This window comes from Quercus robur, chromosome 5, assembly GCF_932294415.1.
Source record: "Quercus robur chromosome 5, dhQueRobu3.1, whole genome shotgun sequence".
NCBI lineage: Eukaryota > Viridiplantae > Streptophyta > Magnoliopsida > Fagales > Fagaceae > Quercus > Quercus robur.
The window spans coordinates 75,626,710-75,653,412 of NC_065538.1; the positions used below are offsets into that span (position 1 = coordinate 75,626,710).

Here is a 26,703-nt window from a genome sequence, read left to right on the forward strand (position 1 = left end):
GTTCAGATGCTAAAATAAGATAATATAATAGACAAAAGTTTGCAACTGTCCTCACGTTCATTCTTTGATTGGCTAATCAACAAATACTCGTTAAATTGAATTATAGAAATACTGGAGAGTTGTATTGTATTTTTTAATGATAAGTGCCTTTATACAGGAAAAAAAAAAGTGTACTACAAGACATTACCAAATGCATTTCGGATTGATCCATAAACGTGGTTGTCCTGTAAAATATTGAACTCGACAAAGTAGTGTCATCAATAGTATTTTTAAAAAAATAAATAAATAAACTCAGATTATTTTGAATTTGATTAAATGCAATTTTTTTTAATTCGATTAATTGCAAATTAGCTGTATTATCAAAGACACAATTAATTCAAAATTAATTCTAAATAATTCTCATTGTCAACTATTTTATTTTATTATATCCAATCATTTTATTTTCAATTACTTTCTTAACAAGAAGAGAGGATTAAAAAAAAAAACACACATTTAAAATTTGCAATTTTTAAACCGTTTAGATGATATATTTCTACACACTTTCATTCATTGAAAAAAAAAATGAGATGTACCTTAATTACAAGCAATGATTTATTTTTTTAATAGGTAAGTGGGATTTGAAACAAAAACATAAAACACTATAAAATGTCACTATTATTAGACTATTACTTAAATAAGTTAAACCCCATTAGTATACCATAATTTGATCTTGACTCTTGAGGCTTTGAAAAATGATTTGTTAAAAATAATCAAAGATACTCACTAGATGAAAGTGCAAAATTTATTTTTAAAAGAAGCACCTGTAAGATTCAAATTTTATTATATTATATTTTATTATTAATATATACAACATTATATAATTAAATCATCAAGCAAGCTTACAAAAACTGAAAAAGAAAAAAAGAAAAAAAGAAAAAGAAAAAGAAGAAGATAAATAGTAGTAAATATTCTCTTATAAAAAAAAAAAAAAAAAAGTATTCCTGACATGAACAGCTGCATAAATGGCATCAGTAAAAAGCAACACTTCATAGCAAACAATTAAAGCACCGATTCTCAAAAAAATAAAAACAATTAAAGCCCCAACGACCAAAATATTTATTCTCAAGTTCTCTATTCTTTGGATATAAAAGGTAACATGACAGTGATCTCATTCCATGCATCACATTCTTCCAACCCCTTCTAATCCTCTAACAATTATCTCTCTCTTTAGAATCCTCACCACTTTCTTCACTAAACTATGGCTTCCCAAGATGAGCTTCACCAACCCATATTAAACTCCGACCACTCAGCACCACAAGAACAAGAGCAAGAACACATATCTTCGCCTGTGCTTCATGAAGTAGACTCTCGGCTAGAGAAGGTGTTAACGGATACCCAGTTACCGAGAATCAAGCGCCTCCGTTTGGCCACATGGATCGAACTCAAGCTGCTCTTCCGCCTCGCCGCCCCGGCTGTGTTTGTTTACATGATCAACAATTTCATGTCTTTGTCCACACGAGTTTTTGCAGGTCACCTTGGCAATCTTGAGCTCGCCGCTGCCTCTCTTGGCAACAGTGGCATCCAACTCTTGGCCTATGGACTCATGGTATGTCCTTTCGATATACATATATATATATATATATATATATAGATAGATAGATATATGTGTATGTATGTATTTATATACTTACACATGCACAAAGACCTCTCTCTCTTTATATGCGTCTCTTTGCAACAGTGACATTCTCTCTCTCTCTCTCTCTCTCTCTCTGCAACAGTGACATTCATTAAAAGTCTTGTTGCTTAATCCTCGTCCATACCAAGAAAAATGCCAACTCAACAAGGATATCCTCTAAATTATTTTGAGTAACTCTGCCATATAGCTCTTAAATTTTATATATTCATTTTAAAATGTGTGGATCTAATTTTATCACATCATCAATAATTTACCACATTAATGATGAAAATCAACAATTTTCCTAAGCATTAATAATATTGTGCAATTCATAATAAAATAGAATTTGTCAATATAATAAAGGAATACATGAATAAAAATGTGTATGTGGAAAATAAAATTGAGGACAATCACAGCATTAAAGCCCCAGAAAAGAACAATCGTCTACGACAGCTAGGGCCTAGGATCACTTTTGTTTAGGAAAAACTGACAAAAACAATAATTAGTTCATGTATGAATGTTTTACTTGCAGTTAGGTATGGGAAGCGCGGTAGAAACTCTATGTGGACAAGCTTATGGAGCCCACAGATATGAAATGCTAGGAGTATATCTACAAAGATCAACGGTTGTCCTTACTCTAACTGGGATACCCATGACTGTGGTCTACGTATTATCAGAGCCAATCTTACTCTTACTAGGTGAATCAACGGCTGTGGCATCTTCAGCTGCAGTTTTTGTCTATGGTCTAATCCCACAAATTTTTGCTTATGCTGTGAACTTTCCCATACAAAAATTCCTCCAGTCTCAAAGCATTGTAGCCCCAAGTGCATACATATCTGCCGCTACACTTGTGGTACACTTATTGATAAGTTGGTTGGCCGTGTACAAATTGGGATTGGGATTGATTGGTGCATCATTGGCTTTGAGCTTATCGTGGTGGATCATAGTGGTGGCTCAGTTTGTGTATATTTTGATGAGTAGTAAGTGTAAGCACACTTGGACTGGTTTTAGCTTGCAGGCCTTTTCTGGGCTTTGGGAGTTCTTGAAATTGTCAACTGCATCGGCTGTGATGCTGTGTTTAGAGACTTGGTACTTTCAGATACTAGTTTTGGTTGCTGGGTTGCTCAAAGACCCTGAGCTTGCTTTGGATTCTCTTGCTGTTTGGTAAGGAAACTTGGCCCCTTTCATCTTGCATGGGATCCATAGATAGTTGAAACCTTGTAAAGCTCAATACCAAATAATAATGCATCATAGTAAGCTTTTGCTTCACATGTATCACATTCACTGAAGAAAGTAGCACTGCAAAGGTTGTGTACATAAATCAACTTTCTTCTAGACTTTTGACTAGTAGAGAAAAGTTGCCTTCACTTTATTATCATTTTAAGTTTTTGAAAAATTACATTTGACACCTTAAAAGTTTTTATTTTTATTTTTTAATTTAAACTAAACCTTATATTTTTAAGTGTTCGAAATAAACCTCCAAGATTAAAATTTCTACAAATTAAACTTTATAGTTTCACTAGTTTCAAATTGAACCCCATACTTTTAAAGTTATATTAATTTAAACCCTAAACTTTTTTATTTTGATTTTTGGGTTTGATTGGGGGTTTAAATTAATAAAATTTTAATCTAACTTAACTATATGGCTTAATTTGTAATAGCCAATTTTAGAGTTTAATTTGAAAATTTTGAAATTATAAGGTTTAATTGGAAAATACTCCTTAATTAGAGTTTAAAATGTAATTTTTCCTAATTTCTTTTTTCATTTGATAGGGTTGTCAATTATTTCATGTCTATAATTAATAATTTTATCCAAAAATTTTCTAAAGCAAAACCCCCTTAAATTTGGACATCTTAAGCTTTTTCAAGACCAATAATATCATTGTAATTTGGGGAAAATGAAGTTTGGATATATTTACCTAATTTCTGTATTAAAAAAAAATGTTATTTACATGTTTTTTTTCATACATTATTCACCCATGAATTCTCAAAAGAAAATATAGTTTTGATAAGTATGATGTGAAATAAAGGATGAAAAGATGTGTGAGAAGATTTGTCAAATAAAATATTGTTGTGGAAATTGGTCTTTTGGAAACACATTGGCCAATGGAGGACAGAAATAAAAAGATAGGATCAAATGATTTGTTTTTGATAACTTTCTACATTTCCATGGTACAAAGCAGATGGTGGTAGCATTCATTAGTATATTGACAAGTATGTACCGACGCAATTAATTAGGGTTAGTTCCCTAATTAAATTTAGGCTGAAATTTAAGATAAATGTTATATTCATAATATTTTCACAACAAATTTTAAGTGGTAGGTTATTACAGGTTGTTAATGATGGGACAAAAAAGTAATTTCAATGATAAGTTTAAATTAAAACTAATAATAACTAATCACCTATAATTTGTTGTGAAAATGTTATGAATGCAGTACTTCTCAAAATTTAATATAGTTTATTATCTTTTACTTTAATTGTTAAATTACTCTTTAAGAGCACTAGCAATGGGGGTTGTAAAATCCCCCCAGTTGCTATTTTAATAACTAAACCCTTAAAAGCAAGCTCCATCTGGGTATGTAAATCAAAAAAATTATCCATCCTAGTTACAGTAAGGTTGCGAATTTGCAACCTTACTATTCATGAGGTTGTAAAGAAAAAACTACTTTTTTAATCTCTCACACATTCTTTCTTCCTCTCACTCTCTCTCTCTTCTTACTTTTTATTTTTTTATTAAATAGTTTATATTATTTTATTGGATTGTATGTAAAAATAAAAACTGGGATGTTAAGTGTATTGTTGGATGGGTTGGTAAAATAAATAAAGTAGTGTTTGAGGATGTAAAATAGATGTTTTTTTTACATCCCATTGCTAGTGCTCTAAGATTTATTTATTTTTTGTCAATTTAATCTCCTGCCTTTTCAAAATGAAACAATATGATTTTTCTGCCCAAATTTATTAGCAAATAAAATTATTTAAACTTAAAAAAATAAAATTATTTATACTCACGCAACTACAAGATTTATTTAAACTAGATTCATAGTGGATTTAATCATGTATCTAAGCATGCTGGTTAATTTTGTGGGTTTGAAGTTCATGTCTCTATGGTCCTAAATTCGTTCTTTCTTACAATTAGTTATCTAGATCAAACCAATTCATTATGTGCATTAGGAATAATACTAGAGATTCAATATTTTTCATATTTTTTTCTTCACAACTTGTTAAATAAGTAAAGTCTGATCTGGGTAATATTACTTTTACATTAATCCATCAATAACTTATCACCTTTATTACGTACTAATCAAAATAGGTTAGTGAAAATTGTGTATCATTGTAATAATTGTTGTATGATACATAAATAACTCTAGATCCAAGTTTAATCTGGCATGTACTTGTGTGCATTTCTGCATGGAGTGATTATTGATAGATTCTAATTAGTAACCAATGATTTCATCCTATGCAGCATGGCAATTAATGGACTATTGTTCATGGTGTCAGTCGGGTTCAATGCAGCCGCAAGGTCAGTCAAATTGCAACTATTGTTTTCAACAATTTCTTTTGATGTACAATGCCACAACTTTGCTTTATCATTCAACGATGTCTAATGTAACCACTAAAGTGACTAAAAAAACTGATTGGTGTCTTGGTCTGGTAATAAAGAGCTATTATCAGGAGCGGACGCCATAGGTTGAAACTCTCTAAAAAAAAAAAGTGACTAAATACCTTTCTGTTAATATTTTTCACAATTTTATTTATTTATTTATTTATTTTACAATTTATTAAGGTAATAAATTGAAATTAGAGCAATATATCACTTTTATATTAGCCCAGGTACAATTGATATTGATGTTATATGTATCAATCACAACAATTTTAAATTTTTTTTAAATGTGACAAATTTTGTATTTAGGAATGATATTCAAGTTTTGCCTACATATATCATGCTTGAACCCAAATAATTGTTCCTTACTTTTAAGGCCTGAATAGAATTTGATTGAAACAGTGTCAGGGTGAGCAATGAGCTAGGGGCTGGTAATCCCAAATCAGCAGCATTCAGTGTTATAATCGTGAATATAGTTTCTTTCATTATTGCTGTAATAGAAGCAATTGTTGTGCTCTCACTACGCCATGTCATAAGCTATGCCTTCACTAGCGGTGAAACCGTGGCTGATGCAGTCTCAGAGCTCTGTCCATACTTGGCTGTCACTCTCATTCTCAATGGAGTTCAACCAGTCTTGTCCGGTAAGTACTCTACACATAAAAAACTGGTTATTCAACATAATTTCTGATAGATATTGAGATTTTTTTGTATCAAGTAACATATAATTATTCACAACTATTTACTTGATGTGTTGCAATTTTCCTGCTGCAAGATGTGATATATTATTATTATTATTGATCCATAATAAAAGTGAGTAAGGTTAGTAATAGGAAAATGTGAAAAATGATGGTGTCTCTTCAAAAACTTTGGATTTGCTAACAGATGCATAACTTTGGACCAATTTAATAGTTTTTTTATTTACTCATTAAGGTAGAATTTTATAATGCAATGGAGTCACTTTTATAGTAAGTCTATGTTTTTATTAAGTTTTGTTAGCTTCTAATACATACGGGACATTTTTAAAGCCTACTTAATGAGTGCATAAGGATACACTTGTTTTTGTTAACAGATGACCTAAAACGGAATAAATCTCACATGCATTGAGAAGTTATATATAGTTACCACACAAGATACCACCTCAACAGCCAGCTAAGCTAGCCTTGTTGCTCTGGCTGCATCAGAGGAACCTGCACAGGATAATTTTTTCATGTGGTAACCTTACCAACCACCAGTCAGAATGAACCCTTATCGCCATAGCCTGCCCTGCCCTTCTCTTCTCCCAAAGAAAATAATGTTATTTTTTTGTCTTTTTTTTTTTTTTTTTTTTTAAAAAAAATCAGATTTTTTGTCTTCTTCTATGTAATAAAAAATCTATTGTACTCGATTTGTGTGTAGTGGCAAGGGAAGGACTACTTGTTTAATGCAAAAGGGCAACGGCAGAGTTTAATGTTAAAAGTCGTTTTAAACTCTTTATTATAATTAGATTCACTTTAAATAACATTTTTAAGTTTTAATTGTAGGGGTGGCTGTTGGATGTGGATGGCAAGCATTTGTGGCATATGTAAATGTGGGATGTTACTACGTGGTTGGAATACCTTTGGGTTGCGTTCTCGGCTTTAAGTTCGACCTTGGCGCTAAGGTTTACCAATTAAGCACCCTTCTTATATAATAAATCTAGAATATCATTTTTAGCTGTGACCAAAGAAATGATGCACTGAATAAAATTGCTTGACTGAACGAAACAGGGAATATGGACAGGGATGATAGGAGGAACTGTGATGCAGACCTTCATTTTAATTTGGGCAACATTTCGCACGGACTGGAATAAGGAGGTATGTTCTTCAATGAATAAAGAGGAATTGAACTCTAGTTTCTACTTGAAATTGAAATGTTTACTACGTATTATTTATGGCTTTTAAACACTGAGTAATCAGTACTTCTATATGCTAATTCAAATTTTGGGGCACACATAAAAAATAAAAAGAAGAAAGTAAAAAGAAAGAAAGATAACCATAATGAATTTGATCATGGAATAACAAACACAAGCTCTTATTTTCAAAATAAAAATTGAGCATCTTAAATTTTTAGATGTTCCATCAACCCATCACTGTATAATCAGAGACAATAATGGCTGGCCCAAAAACAAGGGTTTTGGTAGTTGGTACAGTTTGGACCAGTAAGTTACAATCAATTATTTTGGGCTGGAACCCATCTGACCTTCATTGAATTGATTAGATGATTATAAATTGACCCTTCAGACCCCAAAAATATGACATAAATTTAAGGAAAAAAAAAAAAGACAAATTGTTAATAATGTGTATAACATGCAACTTCAAACTGGTTGCAACTTATAACTGAGGTTCAAGTGATAACTCATTAATATTAACATCTTTTTAGAGATGTTTTACGTAATTATGTCTATAATTCAAAACCACACCTCCTTCTCCCTCACCATATATCTGAAGTAACTAGTGGTAACTAGTAAACAAGCACTGAGAAGTTGAAATTTTCAGGTGGAGATTGCTAAGAAACGATTGGAAAAATGGGACGACACAAAGGAGCCTCTGCTGAAGAGCTAAAGAGCTTGCCGACATTGATTCACGAGTATCAAAATTTTGGGCCTGGGCTGTAGGAGATGGACTTGCAACAATCAATCATAAACAGGATTTGACTCATCGATCAGCTACCAAAAATCTCTGGCTAGTTAACAAGCCTGCCCATCATTCTTGGACCATAGAAGGAATTGAGTTGTGGTGTGCTTTACCGGGAATTAGCCAATAATGTGGCCCATTTTTCGTTCTTTTTTGGCATCAATTTGCTCAGTGTGCTTTAAACTTCATTGATCTACATATTCTCCCAGCCTTTACAGCTGGACTAGTCGAAATTCATCCTAATAATTTATCATGAGTCAAATCTATAAAATTGATGTAGTCCAGAGGCTCACAGTTTACTTAATAGGTGACATACTGACATGCAAGCTTGTAGTGCAAATGAGCAAATTAATGTCTATCATGCTGATTTGATCCGAAAATTATACCTGACAGTGTTAATTTGCACATGAACATCCAACGATTGCAAACTCTCTAGTCGGCGAAAAAACATGACGGGACCTCATATTACAAACATATCAATTGCATGATGCGTTTGTCCTTTGAATTGTACCATTGATGCTTTTTTTCTTTTTATTCAAGTTACTGAGTATCTGGATCTAAATTCAGTAAATCATGAATTATTTTATTACAAAACAGGGGCCTTGGCCAACAAAATCTATATTGTTTACATTTACAAATTAAAGCACTCCACAATTTCCCTTTTTATCCTACACATTGAATTAGTAAATCGTAACGAATAATCTAAAAACAAGAAGCAAAAAGTTATATCCATGAGAACAAACAAAACCAGTGCTCGCCTTCTGAGAATGTTTCAGCTGCTACTAGAAGTGCAAGATTTTACATCTGTAAACATGCATAGAGATTCCGCATTAATCTACTTGCATGCGAATGCCATCTGGTTTGTCTCTTTGGTCTGAGTCATCTTCATCCTCAAAACTGGTGGGAGAAGCATTGGATCTCATTATGTGTTTGCATGTCCTGAACAACAAATCCGTGGAGGCATCAGGTTTAATTTTAAAGATGGACAAAGCCAAAAGAAAAAGATGTATTGGAAAGAGCAACAAGATGAAAGATAACAAACAAACACAAATTGTCAATGAAAAGAGAAACGAATACACAAGTTCCATAAAAATTTACATTAAAATTAAAGTTAGATAAAGGCAGATTTTTGCAGGATAGGATCTTCACGAGACCAAATCTACTAGCGTTTAAGTACAAATATATTGAGTAATAAACTTCTTTCAAGGATTTGGTGTGGGATTGCATTTGTTGTGTTCTTTGATAGATCGAACATGAAGTGAAACTGAGAAAAATATCACGTAAAATAAAATAATCAAATAGTGAACCGTGAAGCTAGTCACAAAGACTCTCTTCACCACCAACGAAGCAATGGACAAGGATCATACCACATCTCTCTCACCGACAGGATGTGATTCTACAACCATCCGATAATTTGTGATGCAATCTACTAGATCCTTACTAGCTCGGGCTCGTGCCTCTTCCTCTTTGTATCGGTTTTCAATGGGATCAACCAGCTGTTACAACCCAAAAGTATCATTTAAGGGGAAAAATATACATAAAAATTGTAGAAAAATTATAAATTATTTATGTAAGGTTGAATTTAATCAACTATCTTGTTGGCTTTATTCTGTACCAAATTTGCTTGTAATTCAGCAACTAGTAACCCTGTATTTAGGTGGGATTGTTGTAAGGGTAGTGAGTGAGATAGTGTGATGAAATGCTTAAGAGTGTGCAAGAAAACAGAGACTCGCGACTGGATCTCGCGGGTGACTCGCGACTGCAAGCCGCTAGAAGATGCACACGTGCCAGGCATGCCAGAAGTTGAAGCGTCATGCTAGCTGGAGCACTACAGGACAAAATAGGACAACTGGCCATTCTGTTATCTCACGGCTGGATCTCGCGACTCAGTCAAGCCGCGAGCTAACCCTGTTTTGAAAAACCTAATTCTTCACATTCCATTCTCACCTCAGTATAAATACCCCTTATACCCACGAAAGAAAGAGAGCTTTTAGAGAGAATTTTGAGAGAGAAACCCTAGTGTTATACAAGATTGATTCATCCACAATCTTCACATAAGAGACTCTTCAAATTCCTCAACTCTCTTCCTCTCTATTGTTAAACCCTTGAGAGGTCTTTTGACCAAAACCTTTTCTCATCATATCCATTACTATGAGAGGGCTGTTTGGTGTTCTAGGAAGCAGTTAGGAAGGAACCAATCTACATTGGTTGATGCTATGGTCAAGTAGCAGAATTCGGGAAGTTAGAAAAGAAATAGGTTTGGCGCAACTTTGTTGGAGCAAGAAGCTTGGAGGGCTCTGGTACACTGGGTAGATTAGGCTTGGAGGATCTATTACTGTTCATGTATCTCAACTACATTTTCTAATGGATTACTTACAGCTTGGAGGGCAGCGCAGAGGTTTTACATCGAGGGCTTCGGTTTCCTCTTCGATAACACATCATGTGTTGTCCCTGTGTTTGCATCTTCCTTCTCTTAATTTTTGCCTTTTATTTTCTGCTGTGGATGTGTTCTTAATTGGCATAGATTGTTTACCAATTCTGTTTGTAGCTTGTGTTCATTTTCCGCACAATAGTTCTTTGTCATAAAGCTTGAATTGGTTATTTTGTTATTGGGGATCTAAACGTTCAAGGGTGTTTTATACACTATTTGAACTTTCAATTTATCACCTTTTTAAGATACTCCAGCTTTTCAGTATAAGCATCTACAGATTCATCAAATCCATCCTCATAAAGCCACTCTTCTGTTTGTTGAAGATTATAGGATATACCTTCCCTCTCTGACTCGGTGGAAAAGCCACAGTATGTATGTAATATCTATTCACATAATTGTGTTATTCTAACATCTGGAACAAGTAAGTCTAATGAAACAGCCCAAATACCTAAATTCAATTCAGTTATAATTTAAGATTCACATATGAAAATTTAGATATGGGCCTTGACAATGCTGGACTTGACATGAACAAAATTTACCAAGACATCATGACAGGATATAGATATGGGGACCCTGTTCAAGTCACATCCACTTAGTTGAAACTTCTTAAGGTCACCAATGATTCAAATTCGAAGATTCAATCATCACTCAAAAATACGAGGAAAATTCATAAGAGCATCAACATTAGGAAATGCTACTCTATTCTATTTTACCATCTCAAAAAACTACTTTATTACTTATACCATACCATTTTACAATATCTCCAGCATCCCAAAACTCTATTATTTTACCATTTTATTAAAATATTATTTTTTAAGTCCAGAAGCAAACATAAAATATAGTTTTTTGGTTTGATTGTGCTCACTTCCTCTCTCTCTCTCTCTCCTGTCTCACTTCTCTGTTACTTATCTAGGTTTGATTGTGCTCCGGTTGTGGATCGTGGGTCGTGGATCGTGGGTCGGGGATCGTGAATTCGTGATATGGGTTTCGCCGTGCTCCATGGTTGTGATTCGGTGGGTTTTTGGGTTTCGTCGTGCTCGATGGCGTCGTCGTGTTGGTTTTGCTGTGCTCGATGGCATCGCTGTGCTCAGCATCCGGTGGATTTTTGGGTTTCATCGTGTTGGTTTTGATCCGGTTGTGATATGGGTTTTTTGGGTTTCACCGTGCTCTGTGGTGCTGGGTTGGCTATGTTGTGGGTTGCTGTGTTGGTGAAGCTTTAGCGATGGCATCGCCTTGTTGGTTTCGCCGTGCTCAGCATCCGGTGGGTTTTTGGGTTTTGCCGTGTTGGTTGTGATCCGATTGTGATATGGGTTTTTTGGGTTTCGTTGTGCTCTGTGGTGCTGGGTTGGCTGTGCCGGGTTGACTGTGCTATGGGTTGGCTGTGCTGGTGAAGCTTCAGCGATGGAGAGACAGAGATAAAATATATATATATATATATATATATATATATATATTTTACAATACTGCTACAGTGTAATTCTACATGTAGAATTGCACTGTAGCAGTATTGCAAAAATATTTGCAATACTTGGATTTAAAATTGCCTAATGCAGAGTACTTTGGAGCACTTTGGGGCTTGAAATGCCAAATTCTCCTTACATTTGGCATTATCATTCCCCAGTGCTGATGCTCTAAGTAATTTTTTTATTTCAAATCCTGTAAAATATATATTTTTGAAAAATTCATAAACGAACATTGTGAGCTAGAATTTTCATGAACGCAGATTGCAAGTTTTTGGTCTTAGTTTCCATCAAAATCATAGGGGAAATGAAATTTCAAATGCAGCCATTAAAGAGCATTAACAAATGTTTCAGGTGAAAAAGGGAAATAAGAAAAGGCATATTTTTATAAGGGGGAAAGCTGTAAGGTTCATACTTCAAATGTGATTAAGACTTGACATAAGTAAGGCTCAAAGGAACAGGCCCAAGAAAAAAAAAAATTACCACTGCCTACAAGGAAAGTCTAAAGGTGCACCCCACATTGACCTTTTGATACACACTTTTTTTCATATAAGTACTTTTTTATAAACTCATTACATCAGGGAATTGAATAAAGTATGCCACATAAGAACATCAGTTCTGTTCCTATACACAACTACAACAAGTTTATAGCATATTCTACAAAGGCTTTGCTAAGGTGAAGTAGGTATGATTCAAATTTTTCAGCAGGCTCCCCTAGCCTGAGAAGGGGGCTTTAGATTTGGGATTATAAATCATTCATTCTGAATTTTGATGTTATACCTTATCACGCATCTCGTAGACATAAGACTCCAATGCATTTTTCATTTCTTTTGCATGCTCCATCTTTAACTCGGGTTGCACCAGCTGATGTTCTATCTTTTCAGCTTCTGAGAGCTTTGCTTTTGCTATTCCACCAAAGACACACTCACTAACAGGAATATCCAGCCTTTTGACAAACTTGCTTTTTCTTAGTCCATCGCCCTTCACAAGGAAATTCAATTCCTAAACTTCCAACTTATCACACATAAATACAAAAGAATGTCATCGGTTCAATACTATATAACATATACATGACAATCTGGCCTGCTATATAAGATAAAGGTTTTTGAAGGTGAGGAGAACTGCTAATGAAAGCAAGCATACTTTTTAATTTTCCAGAGAATGTTGGAATGCAGTAAATTAATAATGCGAATGCATCTGGAACTAAGAAATGCATACATAAATGGTTAAACAACTGAACTACTTACAGAAGATACAGATGAAGGTTTCATCAGTTTAAGATTACTATCTTTAGCACTATTTGGGACAGCAGAAGACCCATGATTGGCTTCAGCCTCCATCTTTGCTGAAGTCAAATGATCATCACTCTTTGCAAGGGAATCATCATCTACATTATCTTCTAATTGCTGATTCAGTAGAAAACACTTACAAGAAATGAGAATAATCTTACACAAAAGTCTCAGGCTCAATATGTTCAGTATACCAATTGATAGAATTGTACACTTACTGAGGCTGATACTACAGTAACAATCCCATGAATGTTTAGCTACACTCTAACTTTAACTTTTGTTGCTTCCATGTTAGAAACTTGGAAAGGGCTAATAGGCCAAAAACGTATTAACCCCTTATGATAAATTACTTAATTACTTAGCCAAGTTTATTAATTAATCAATTTAACATGCAATTGTACGTGGTAGCATAAACAAATCACCAATTAACTAAAGTATGCAACGGAAAATAAATTGACACGGTGATTTGTTTATGAATTGGGAAAACCTACATGGCAAAAACCCCACCGGGTGATTTTAAGGTCATCACTCCTGAGAATCCACTATTATCAAAACAAGTGGTTACAAGTAAAGGAATCCCAGTACCTTCTACCAACCTACAGTTGAACCCTTACCCCAATACCCAATTGGACTTGTTTTGTAGTGACAATCTCTCCTTTTCAATACACAGCTCCCAGTACGTGACTAACCAATTGCGTGGATCCCAGTACGCGACTTGATCACCAACTTGAGAAAAATGTTGGCTGCAAAGTTCTTCAGTTCATCACACGATGAAGATCATGAAGTTGCTTGATCACAAAACCCTATGATGCACAAAACACAATAGCTTCTTCAAGAGAAAGAAGAACTAGGGCAAACTAGGTTTCCGATCACATCTTTCTTCACACTTGTGGAATTGTGCTCTTGTGCAACTTCTGTAACCTTTTACGGCCCTTAAAATAATCCTTATATATGTTTAGGGTTATGAGAAAAGAAAGCCCAAACATATACCCATAAATTGGATTGAAATCAGTTTTGAAAAACTGGATTTCATAAACCTCGATAAATAGCCATCTATCGAGCCACGGGTTGAAATAGCTTTTAAACCTCGATAGATGCTAGCAGTCGAGCTTTAAAATCCTACACTTTCTGATTTGATTCTTGGACAGACTTGCATAGCTTTAACACTTGAACTTGAAACCTTGTTTTTTGAAGCATTAAACTCATCATAGATCTACCCAGTTACAAGTAAAGTGCGTTTTATCAAAGGATTAGCCAATTATATAAAATGTTGACATATGTTTCTAAAATTGAATCATATATGTCCTAACAATCTCCCCCTTTGGCAATCCATGACAAAACCACAATAAACAAATGAGATATGAGAGAATTCATAAATCACCCAACTCATATTCACTTGTTAAGTACAATAAAATTTATCCTAACACAAATTCTAGAAAAATTTTGCAAAAAGAGAGTTTATGGCAAGTAGACTTTGACAACCTGTATTTCTGAAACACTTTAAACAAAACCCATCAAGGCATTTTAGTGTGAAACAGAAATAATAAATTGCATACATTATATAAGAAACATGTGTATAAAGATAGAAAAGAAACAACACATAGAGAGATAGGTGAAAGAACATACATCAATATATAAAGCAAATATAAGTATAATGTATGTCAAAATGGTCACAAGACCAATATACAAGATGTAATGTATCTGAAATAGAGAGAAAAGAAAAAGATACATATAAGTCCTCACTACATCCCTTAATATACACTCCCCCTATCTCCTAAACTAACCCTCCCCCTATGAGTATGATTACTCTCATCTCAAAACTACTCTCCCTTTTTGTCATGAGTGACAAAGGGGTAAGTACATCAAGTAGACATGTCATCATCACTCAACGAGCCATCATCATCATCCTCAGCATCATCAGCACTGCCGGAGCCATCACTCACATCCTTAGATGCCTTGAGAGAGGAAGCCACTGTGTAACCACCCATTATAGCCTGTCGTCACGTAATACGACCAACACGGGTGTTCACCTGACACAACTCATCTTTGAGAGTGTCAAGGAGAGCATTCATGCGCACAAGCTGTGTCATGATGGCCTCAAGTGTCACTCCACCCGCTAAAGGAGCAGAGGTGGATGGAGTGGTAGAAGCTAGAGGTACGACCGTCTGTGTCTGGGGTTGCCTCGAGCGAAGCTGTGCAAAACTCCGCTTAACGGTAGCGGCGTCAATGGCACACATGAATGTGAAGTGGGGAGACTCGGGATAGGAGACAGAAAAGTGGCGAAGGAGTCTCATGATAGTGAAAGGAAAAATGATCTTATCACGAGTCGCCATGTCCTTATAGATATCTATAAGGGAGAGTATAAAGTGTGAAGGAAAGTCAATAGAGATATCCTCAATGAGGGACAACAAAAATCGAGTACGAGGCTCAGTGATAGTATTATAGTGAGACAATGGATGAAGAACAAATGTCATTACCATGTTTAGGAATCTCGGACCTTTATCAAAGGCCGAGCAATGGGTGTTTTGACGGTCACCTCAAGATGATGGTGTTTCACAAAACAAAGACGCAAGTTCGTCTTTGGACTCTGATGCAGATACATTAAGGAAGAATAAAATATTTTAATATTTTATGTTGTTTTCTTTTTTCATAGTTGAATTAGGGTTTTAATTGTTTTTCTTTTCCAAGTTAAATTGTTTTTCCTTTCTCAAGTAGAAGTAGGTTTATTATTTCTTTTCCTAAAAGGAGTAGGAGAAATTCTATTCCTATAAATACTTTTTATAGAGGGGTTGATTATTGTGGTTATGCATTGATTAATAAAAGTTTATTAGAGATGTTTTCTCTATTATTTTGCCCGCTAGCCTAGTGTTCTTGTAGAACTTAGGTTTCGTGGAAGAGTTGTAGTAATTGTGTGTTACAGATTCTGCTTCTACACGCCTACGCTACATCAGACTCTATCCTCAAATGCGCACAACCAGGGTAGGCAGGATGCGCTACCCTAGGCACGTGTAGTACCTCGGAAACAATCTCCGGAGTAACTACCATGCGTATACCTCGAACGCGAGTAGAAAACTGAGGTATAGAGTAATCAAATCCGTGCATATTAGAGTAGAACTCCTGTATGATCACAGAAGGGCACGTGACCGGGGCGCCACACAGTGACTCCCAACCCCTACTGTAGATGATAGTGGGCAGGTTAGTGTCAGAAAAGTCTGACAGAACGACTTGGTGTTCCGAATGAACGCTACATCGGGAGAAGTTCTCAAAGAAGTCCGATTTGGCCTTTTCATCACGGAACCGGACGTGAGAGGGAGTAGGGTCAGATGGAGAAGAAGAAGAAGATACCCCGGAACGAAGAGGGTTCTAGGATGGAGTAGACTTACGCTTAGGTTCCATGACGTAACTAACGTAAGAAGGAGAGAAAGAAAGAAAGAGAGGGAGACAATTAGAAAAGTACCAAGCAGTTTTAACATCAAATGATAAAAATAGGAAGGTACGTATGCATGAAACATGGGCTATGTTGTGACATGCAAATTTAAATTCAACCTGGGCTCAGCCCAATCCAAACCTATTAGCACACAACATAGCACAAGGTAAAAACACATCTAAAATACATGAAACGTTGTTATAATGCAAGTGTGATGCAATGCATGAGGTTTTAAACTCATTTAAGCAACACCCATCCCAAAAATTTCACAAAACCTTCATCAATTTTGAAAAGCCCCAAAATTTTCAAACAACCCAAAAACCTAGATCTAAATGCATGAAATGCACGAAGAATGAGAGATAGAGAGATCATACCAAGTGATTAGAGGCAAGAATAGGCCGAAAATCACGTGGAGTGAAGGTTTAGAGAGAGAAAAGTGAGTTTAGGAGGTGAAAAGTTTGAAATCTGTCGATAGAGATCGAGGGAGTGAGATCAGAAATCGTGATTCCTCCTTATATAGAAATCTCATAAATCTTGATCGATCGAGAGCTATCGAGAAGCTATCAAAGATTAAAACGCATGTTCCAACTGTTGAACCTACTATCGAGGATCTATCGAGGATAAAAAAAAAAGAGGTTTTCAACACAAAGAAGCTCGATGGATTGAGGTAGCAATCGAGCAGCTATTGAGGAAACAGAAAGTTTCTTGATTGATCGAACTAGCTATCGAGAGCTATCGAGAATGCGATAAAAAGAAGCTGAAGGGTCTCGATAGATAGCATATCTGTCAAGAGCTATCGAGAAGCTATCAAGATTGCTCAAAAACAGTTTTTCAAAGAAGAGAAAAACACAGATATGAATGCAATCAAACATGCTTATCAAACACATATTCAAACAACATTTTAAGCTCTCAAAAACATCTTTCAACAATAAAAATGATGGGCAATTAGATCCAAAACACACACACACACACACACACACACACACACTAAAGTAGCAAAGAATATTGCGTGTATCAAAAGTAGCAAAGAATATTGCGTGTTGTATGTGAAAAACATCGCAATATTGCATAAGTGTTTACACGTTATGACGATTTGAGATATGAGAAAATCACTTTAACTCACACACAATCATAACTATTTGATGGGGACTATCACCTTCGAGGTACATCCTATAATTCCCACATCTCCTAGAATACACACTTGTAATCATATATAAAGCATTTTGATCTTTTTGCTTTTACTTTTCTTTGCATATTTTTCTTTTCAACAAACCATGCATGGGCATATATGAGATAGAAAAGAAATACTCAATTATGTTGAGCATTTGACATTCCACTTTTACTATGCCGAAGTATACAAATGTTATTTCATTATTGGCGGGCAACAGTGGTGAGATGGTTATTTATGCCTTTCTCTTAGGATTTTCTAGTCATTCCCGTCAAAAAGAGTGATACGAGTATTAAGTACAAAAGATTACTTAATCTTACTCATCACAAACATGAGCCACAAAGCTCACTTGCTTAGTTGTGCAGAGAGATGCTCATCTAAGGTGCAAAAGATACAAAATTTAGAAAACTTTATTTTAATGGTCATTCAAGGTACACAAGTACCAATGTACACAAACACACACTGTTTTTGTATTTTTCTAATTTTTCAATTTATTTATTTATTTTTATATACGAAAAAAAAAAAAAAAAAAAAAAAAAAAAAAAAAACCAAAACTGAAAAGAAAAACAACAAAAACAAGTTAAACAAAACAATGCATAAAACTAGACTGACTTAAAACAATAAAGCAAAACACACAAGTAATGCACACACAAAAACAAGAAGGGGAGAGAGAGAAGAAGTGACAGAATCACTTGGAGCCCTTTTCCTTCCACACCTTGGAAGAACCTTTTCGTTTAGCAAACCCTTGATCCGACAGTGAGGGGGAAGAGTTAAAACCGTTCAAGTTCGAAAAGAACATGAGGGTTTTGAGAAGATCTCCAAGAGGAGCAAAAGAGGGTGGAAACTGATTCTGGTCTCCCGATGCAATCATGCTGTTGCTCTTTTGAGTGGTTAACCACTTGTAGCAATTAGCTCGAGTATGTCCAGCTGCGCCACAATGATGACAGAAATGCTGCTTTTTCTGCTTAGGCTTTTGAGAGTTTCCCTTCTTAGTCCTAGGATTTTTAATCTCTTTCTTATTAAGCTTAGGGGGTGCTCCTAAGATAGATTTACCCTTATCTATGTTCTCACTAGCTAATTCATTTTTAACATCATTGTTCTCAATTTCAATATTATTAGCAGGAGGAACAAAAATAGTAGCACTAGTAGAAGCAATACTAGGAGAAGAGAAAATTATACCCTAAACTGGTTCGATCGGAAGCTGATTTCTGAAGACTGAGCATCTCATCGAGCTTAGCGCTTGAAGTCCTTTCTAGCTGAGCTTTGACTTGGAACAGTTCTGCCTCAAGCTTCTTGGTCTTCTCAGCCAAGAAATTATTCTTAAATCTCAGTGCTCCAATAGTCTAATTGGCTTCATCAAACTTTGTAGAGATTTCTTCTTGCTCAAGCTCCACATCACTAAGCTTCTTGGTGGCCAACCTATACAACTTCTCATGCTTTTTTGAGACTTTGTATTACTTTGCATAGGTTGTGTGGATGTCATCTTGTTCATCCATCTTCTTAAACTTAGACTCCACCAATTTCTCTTTTTTATCCACATCTTCAACAATCCCCTCAGTAGGATTTACAATGACAGTGAAGGCATTTAGGATTCCGTCATCCTTAAGCTCGGTGTTACTCAAGGTAGCAGCAAGTGCCTTACTCTTCCCAATGGTCTTGAGATAAGTAGGGCACTCTTGTTTCATATGACCGAAACCTTGACACCCAAAGCACTTTGGTCTTGAGGGAACAGTGTACTGACCGCCATCTCTAGCATCCTTCTTCCCTTTGTCTTGGCTCTTAGACTGAAAAGAACTCGATTGTTTACGGTCTTTATCAGAGCCCTTTGCATTGGCATTCTTCATGAACTTCTTGAATTGCCTGGTGATGTAGGACTTCATCTTAGAATCTTCATCATCTGAAGACTCATCAATGTCGCTGCTCTTGACTTTTAAAGCCATGCTCTTGCTCTTGCTCTTGCTTGATTTCCCTATCCTTGTCAAACCCAACTCATAGGTTTGCAAATTGCCAACCAACTCTGTCAAAGGAATTTTGTCAATGTCCTTTGATTCCTCAATGGCAATGATCTTGGCATGGAATCTTTCGGGTAGAGATTTGAGCACCTTTCTCACAATCTTGGGTTTGGGAATGGTTTCCCCAAGATTAAAAGCTGAGTTCACTATGTCCTTGAACTTGGCATAAATCTCATCGAATGACTCATCCTCTTTCTTGATCTCTTCAAAGCTAGTAGTGAGCCTCTGAAGTTTTGAATCCTTGACAGCCTTGATTCCTTCATAGGTTGTCTGGAGGATGGTCCATGATTCCTTAGCAGTTTCAATGGAAGATATCTTCTTGAACTCCTCATTCGTGATTGCATTGAATAGAGCATTCAATGCCCTGCTGTTGAAGTTTGCCGCCTTAATCTTAGCATCATCCCAATTGGCCGGCGCTTCCGTAGGCTTGGTCCAGCCTATCTCCACAATTTGCCACACTTTCTCATCTAAAGACTGCAATAAAACTCTCATGCATACTTTCTAGTATGCATAATTAGTGTCATCAAACAAATGAGGTATAATAAGAGACTGTCATCTATCCATGACAAACAGGGGTCAATGGATCACACAGCAAAGATTAACCCTAATCAGAATGTGTCTGCTTTGATACCACTTAATAGGCCGATAATGTATTGACCTCTCATGATGAATTAATTGATTAATTAGCCAAGTTTATTAATTAATCAAATTAACATGCAAAGCACGTGGTAACACAAACAAATCACCAATTAACTAGAGTATGCAACGGAAAATAAATTGACACAGTGATTTGTTTACGAATAGGGAAAACCTACATGACAAAAACCCCACTGAGTGATTTTAAGGTCACCATTCCCAAGAATCCACTATTATCAAGACAAGCAGTTATAAGTAAAGGAATCTTAGTACCTTCTACCAATTTGGGTAAATTTGGAGGGAAAGGGATTCAAATTCATTGAATTTTTGTGTACTTCCTATTTTGCCCTTAACATTTTTTATGTATAGAGCTTAATAAATCAAGGATATAATTACCAATTTATTTATACATTATCATTTACTCTCCTTCCAACCCTACAAACAAACAAAGGGAGGGGCATCTACTCCCCTTTCTATTCCTCTCCTCTCTTTTACCTCCCCAGTCTTATCCTATACTCCTCTCCCTCCCAACTTCCAAACATAGTGTTACAATTGCCAAGCACCCAAAAGGTGATTATGTCTAGTGGTCCAATTTTTAAATTTCAACCACAAACATTGAAATTCACACTCACTAAAGAAGTTGAAATTATGTAAATTTGTACATTGTCTAAACCACTTGCATGCATCATTTAGATTTAATATAATTTTGACATGTCTCAAAATTTACATACACAATGAAAAAACCATGTTCAAAAGGAAGTCGTACCATAAAACTACTGATTTTAGGTGATACACCAGAAGGTAATTCATTTTGATCAGCATAATAAGCTTCCATATGGAACGTATCAATTCTATGCAAATGAAGAATCTTAACCCTTGGAAATGGTCAATGTTTCTGCAAAAGAGCACTATTCGACAAAGTGCAAATTGGACCTTCTTTTGTTGTGAATCCTATGGAGAAAGGAAATTTATCTTGAACCTGCAAATAATAAATTTTTTTGACATCATAATCTTAAATAGGAACAAAACTTACATAAACATAAAAGTGCAGGCATCTCTACTTATATTCTCATGTAAAAAAATTGCAGGCATCTTAAACTATATTGTGGAGGTGTATAAGTGCAAGCATCTCTACATATATTCTGGTCGTGTGCACATATCTGTGCCCAAACAAAAGCAAATTGAAGACAACTTAAAACTTATGATGATCCATGTTTGTTTCAAATACAATTCATTTTTACCATGGTTATTAATGAAATCAAATAGCAAAAAAAGGAAGGAATCTTGCTGTAGCCAGTTAGATCATCTTACGGGTCCTGTTTTGATGGATAAAAGAAGGGATGCTTTTTTGCCTGAGATCTCTCCTAGTGGGTCTCCTCAGCTGTTTATTCCTATGCCTGCACCTTCACTATTGATACCCTTCACAAATACTACCACTCCAAAATTATCAGGTCTATTTAAATATACTTCTTAAAAATTATAGTAAAATCTTTATTTACATTGCATTCTTAAAGTTATATGGATTAAGAAGTTTGATCACATGTTGTGCTTTGTGATCTCTCTCTCTCTCTCTCTCTCTTCTAATGCAGGACTCTGTATGTTAAACTTCATTGCTGCTGAAAGCTTGCTGAGTATAACATCAATAGATCGCTGGTCCACTTTTGCACCATTTTTGGCTTATGTCATTTGTTGTTCGTAGTTGGAAGCCACTCTTGCAATTATCATTGGTCAATCGAGTAAAGACACCAATTTCCTTGCTTTAAATAGGACCCTTGCCAAATTTTGCCTATCAGACATTGAGTAGATTTTGGTTGGTCAAGGTGCTAATATTAATGTAACACAGATATGTTCAACTCATGCCTCAAATCTCACTCAAAACTCTTGCCCGGTTATTGATGTTAATGAGTTTGAGAACACTGTAGATACTTCTAAGCTTCTGGCAACTTGTGCTGAGATTGATTCTGTGAAAGAATGCTATAACCAAATTTGTCAGGGTGCAATACTAAAGGCTGCTACGAGGATTGCATTGAAAGCTTCTGAGCTATTGAGCATTGATGGCCCCATGTTTTACCTGAGCACTTAACTACTATAAATGATTGTAGAAGTATCGTCCACAGATGGCTGGCAAGTAAACTTGATCCTCCTCTTGCGAAGCATGTTCTCAGAGTACTATCAAATTTCAATGTTAATAAAGGTGAGTTTGGGGTAAAACATGGATGTAGAATAACCTCTCCAGATTATGTCTAGGTTTTTATCTAAGACACCTTCTGACACTTAAAAAGTATCCACAAAAGAATTGAGTACTTGTGTTAGAAGCATATGATTACATGTCGGAGTGTGTGGAGTATAACATCCTTTTGAAAGTCACTATGCGTCCATTTCTTTAGAAGATTCTTTTGTTAGTGCAAAATCCAACTTTGGGTTCATTTCCTTATTCATGTACTGGACTGTAAACTTATAGACAACATTGATAGCTCCTAGATTGTCTCTTCTATCTGTCCTTGTGACTTCCTCAATCCTTTTATCATGGAAATTTATTAATTCCACATTTTTTTGTGTGGTAATTCTTGTTTGCTCTGTTTCTTATACATGTTTGATTTTTTATTCGTATGCCAATCCCTTTAGGTGGCCTCATCAATCTCATACTTCTTCTTTTGTGATTGTGCTTCAGTTTGCCCCCTGAATTTCCCTGACATGAAGCATGTCGCAAAGGGCTATGGGCATGGGATAAATAACCAGACGACATGCTGTAGTGCCATGGGAAGCTATGTCTCCCACTTGCAAAAGCAGAGTTTTATAACCAACTTGCAAGCTTTGGATTGTGCTGCATCATTGGGAACAAAGTTAAGGAAGTCAAATATTACAAAAGATGTATATAGCCTCTGTCATATAAGCCTCAAGGATTTCTCCCTTCAAGGTTCATGTTTTTTCTGGGTCCCCTTTTCATAATTAAACTAAATATGTTCTCTGTCACATTGACTTTAAGCTAATTCTGATACATGATTCTGTTTTCATTTTTCCATCTCGAAATGCTATGGAACAACAATTCAATGTCTCAGTTGGAACTCAAGGTAATGTGCATAATTCATATGCACTGTGGAATAATAAACTAAAGACAAAGAATCATTTAGTATTGTGCAGAAATTATTCATTTCCTTCTAGCTTATTTCCTTTCATTCTTTATTATGACCTTTTTTCTGCAAAAGGTTTGCAAATAGAACCTTTAGTTTCTAATCTAGATTTGTGTGAGTGAATGGATTAAATGTTATTACTTTCTGATTTCAATCTTGTAATTAGCTTGCATTTCTTTCTCCTTTTTGCTGAAGCAGAGGCTGGATGTCTTTTGCCTAGCTTGCCTTCTGATGCAACATTAGGCCCGACTTCAGGATTAAGCTTCCTTTGTGATTTAAATGACAACATTGCAGCTCCATGGCCCACTACATCTCAAGTGCAAGCTTCTTCATGCAATAAAAGTATGTCCTGGCTATTTTATATTATTCATTTTTATGGAGTACTGAGTCTTTTAAATCTGTTACTTGTTCCTTCTGAAAATTAAATTGATTTTTGCTAAAGGCTTATTTTGTTTCTGTTATATTTATCAACCTGACTTATTGGAATTTTAGCTATTAAAATTCCTACACTTCCAGCAGCCACATTTGCCCAAAGTGGTAAGTACCCCTTTTAATTTTTGTGTGTGTGTGTGTGTGTGGTGTAGTTCTCAATGTGAGTTAGATTTGTGCAATCCTAAGATGTGACTAACCTGGAATAGATGCCTAGGTTTATGGTTTTTTAACTTACAAGGATGGTAGAAATTTAATAAGTACAGCTGGTGGAGTCTGCCTGTCACTTGCCTCGTGAGAAAGTATATCCTGTTTCCATAATACCAACTCAGCTCTTAGTTGGTGTTTCTAAGCCCAACAAAAAGTCGACACTTGTCTCAAAAAGCAAATCAGCAAAGCTCTTGAAAAGACAAGATTGCCCCTGAAATTTCAAGGCAACTCCAAACCTCCATAGCCATTACCTTGCATCATCGCCGGAGCTGCGCTGCCGAACTCCAAACCTCCGGCGCTATCAGCCTTTGTCTCATCGAAAATTCCCTAAAATCCTCTATCCTTCTTACAATACAAAAAACGTGTTTTTAAGCCGCGTTTTTTAAAAACGCAGCTATAGAGTGATGTTTGAACCGCGTTTCATGCAAACATAGCTCCAACACCAGAAGTATAGCCGCAAGCACAGAACACAGCCCAAGATCTGCTCTGTAGCCGCGTTTCTTGTGGTACAGCAGCATTTTGCTAGGTTTTGCTTAAGCCGCATTTTAAAAATGTGGCTACAAGCCTATCTGAATTTTATTTTATTTTATTATTATTTTTTAATATGTCCTAAAGCCACGTTTACACAACACGGCTATAGGGCTATCCTAAAGCTGCATTTAAGAGTTAAACACGGCCATAGGCACCCCTAAAGCTGCGTTTACATAAATGTGGCTTCAAGCATGTCTATGCTGCGTTTATGTAAACGCAGCTTTAGGACCCAGTATAAAGGAAAAAGGAAGTATTACCCCTCATAAGTTCTTCGAACACCCTAAGCAACCACTCTCTATCTAAGCCCTTCGAACATCCTAAGCCGTGGTTAGACCCGAAGCTGTTCACGCCCTCAATCTCTACCACTGATCCTACTCACCGGCGTCGACAAAGCCTAGTCCTCCATCACCGGCGCTACCTTAGGTCTCTCTCCCTCTTTCTCCAACTCTCAATCTCACTCAAGACACTCTCACAAATCACCCGAAGAGGAAGACAAAGAGGACGTGATCTCTGGAATCCGCAGTGATTTCGCCCTCTCTCTCTCTCTCGTGCGCGCACTCTCTGGTACGTTTGTCTCTTTCTTTCTCGAATTGTTTTTCTTTTTGTTTGGCTTCTTTAATTAGGGTTTGGATCTACCAATTATTTATTTTTGTTTTTGTTATTTGGGTTTTGGGTCAACTCGGGTCTCCAGCTCTTATCCAAAGGACAGGTATATCAACCAGTTTTCTTCTTTATTGTTGCTGCGAAATGGGTATGTTGGGTTTTGCTGATTTTTGTACAATTTATTTTTTGTTTGGAGGTCTTGTTTATGGAGTAGCCATGGACTGAGAAGGGTAAGAGTCCAATTGGGAAGCCATAGTTGGTGAGCTCAGTGATGGCCATAGATACGGATTAAGTCGATTTCGGGTTCGGGTTGGAGGTTTGGGAAAAATGGGTATGAGGATGTTGAAAAGGGTGAGAGTGGAGAACAATAAAAGAGATTTAGGGGTGATGGATGTTATTTTGAAGAAAAATCCATTTTGCCATTGATAGACAGTAAGAGTTAGTGAGAGAGAGTAACATAAGAATAAGAATAAAGTGTTGTTGGGTGAAGATAAAATGTTTTTTCTTGTTTTCAGTAGTGAAATTTTGTGTTTAACTTAGCTTTATGTCCTTGATTTTTCTTGATTATTTTTAGACTTCTTGTTTGGGTGTGGAAAAACTAGTTGCGTAGGGCGGAATTACCAAATGAGAAATTTGATATTAAAAATTAAATGTCATTTTTCTTTTCGAACAACTTTTTCTTAGTAAACAAGCAAAGCATAAAGGAAGCTCCTTTTCATATTTTACATGCGTGCTACACATTCTTTTGTTGTCTTTTAGATGATCTCTAATCGGGTTTAAACAATTTTGATTTGCAATATTATTGTTTCTTTCTAATTGGCAATTACTCATATATTGCTTTCAAAGCTTGATTTTGACCCCAACTAATTGATCCTTCTTGAAAGCTCGAAAATGTGTTAAAAAAACACAAGAGCTATTTAGACCCCCAAATAAAAGTTACGGCTCGATAGATTTTACACTAACTTAATTCTAAGTGCGAAATAGTGTAAATGCGAGTGAATAAACAAACAAACTACTCTAACACATATTTATATAATCACAGCAATAAAATGAAATGTAAAAGAGTAGGGAAGAAGAATGCAAACACAGATAACATGCCAATGTGTTGTCGAAGAGGAAACCGAAAAACTCGGTGAAAAACCTCTCCGCCGCCCTCCAAGCAGTAATCGATCCACTAGACAATCAGTTGGGATACATGGGTTAGCAAGAGACCCTCCAAACCTAATCTACCCGTTGTACCTAAGCCCTCCAAGCTCCTACTCCAACAAGGCTTCTCGAAACTGTGTCTTGTCTAGCTCTCCGGATCCCACAACAAGCTCTATGTTGCATTTGCCATCCTTGGCTTCTTCCAATACTTCCCAACAACACTAAAAACACTCACTACACTGAAAAGGTGTGGATTGTGTTTGGGTACAAATCTCCTCTTAAGGTATGATAATGGGAGAGGGAAGGAGAAGAGGTTGCAATGAT

At 35.8% G+C, this 26,703-nt stretch overlaps 3 protein-coding genes and 1 pseudogene across 10 annotated transcripts in view; 3 read left to right on the plus strand and 1 right to left on the minus strand.

Moving 5' to 3' along the window:
* The window catches only part of LOC126727112 (uncharacterized GPI-anchored protein At1g61900-like), a 70,607-nt gene that overhangs the window by 25,247 nt on the left and 18,657 nt on the right, over window positions 1-26,703 (plus strand). The gene's annotated exons all lie outside the window — the stretch shown is intronic.
* The window catches only part of LOC126727110 (protein DETOXIFICATION 40-like), a 68,522-nt gene continuing 42,854 nt past the window's right edge, over window positions 1,036-26,703 (plus strand). For 2 of the 5 annotated variants that reach the window (XR_007656151.1, XR_007656149.1), the window contains exons 1-5: window positions 1,036-1,585; window positions 2,187-2,818; window positions 5,118-5,174; window positions 5,658-5,896; window positions 6,776-6,894. Coding sequence is in view for 3 of the 5 variants with exons in the window: in XM_050432611.1 (XP_050288568.1) it covers window positions 1,238-1,585; window positions 2,187-2,818; window positions 5,118-5,174; window positions 5,658-5,896; window positions 6,776-6,894; window positions 7,001-7,087; window positions 7,769-7,834 (1,548 nt within the window). In the remaining 2 variants the exon portion in view is untranslated. Of the gene's footprint in view, window positions 1,586-2,186; window positions 2,819-5,117; window positions 5,175-5,657; window positions 5,897-6,775; window positions 6,895-7,000; window positions 7,088-7,768; window positions 8,211-26,703 lie in introns of those variants that run through there. The other 3 variants (XM_050432611.1, XM_050432613.1, XM_050432612.1) reach the window with 3 other exon arrangements.
* The window catches only part of LOC126727108 (heat shock 70 kDa protein 16-like), a 69,628-nt gene continuing 51,412 nt past the window's right edge, over window positions 8,488-26,703 (minus strand). The window contains exons 6-9 of one of the 3 annotated variants that reach the window (XM_050432610.1): window positions 12,578-12,778; window positions 10,574-10,720; window positions 9,274-9,402; window positions 8,488-8,845 (exon numbers count right to left, since the gene is read on the minus strand). In XM_050432610.1, the coding sequence (XP_050288567.1) occupies window positions 8,798-8,845; window positions 9,274-9,402; window positions 10,574-10,720; window positions 12,578-12,778 (525 nt within the window). In that variant the 3' untranslated portion in view covers window positions 8,488-8,797. The remainder of the gene's footprint in view (window positions 8,846-9,273; window positions 9,403-10,573; window positions 10,721-12,577; window positions 12,779-26,703) is intronic. The other 2 variants (XM_050432609.1, XM_050432608.1) reach the window with 2 other exon arrangements.
* LOC126724716 (uncharacterized GPI-anchored protein At1g61900-like) lies at window positions 21,927-23,278 on the plus strand (annotated as a pseudogene).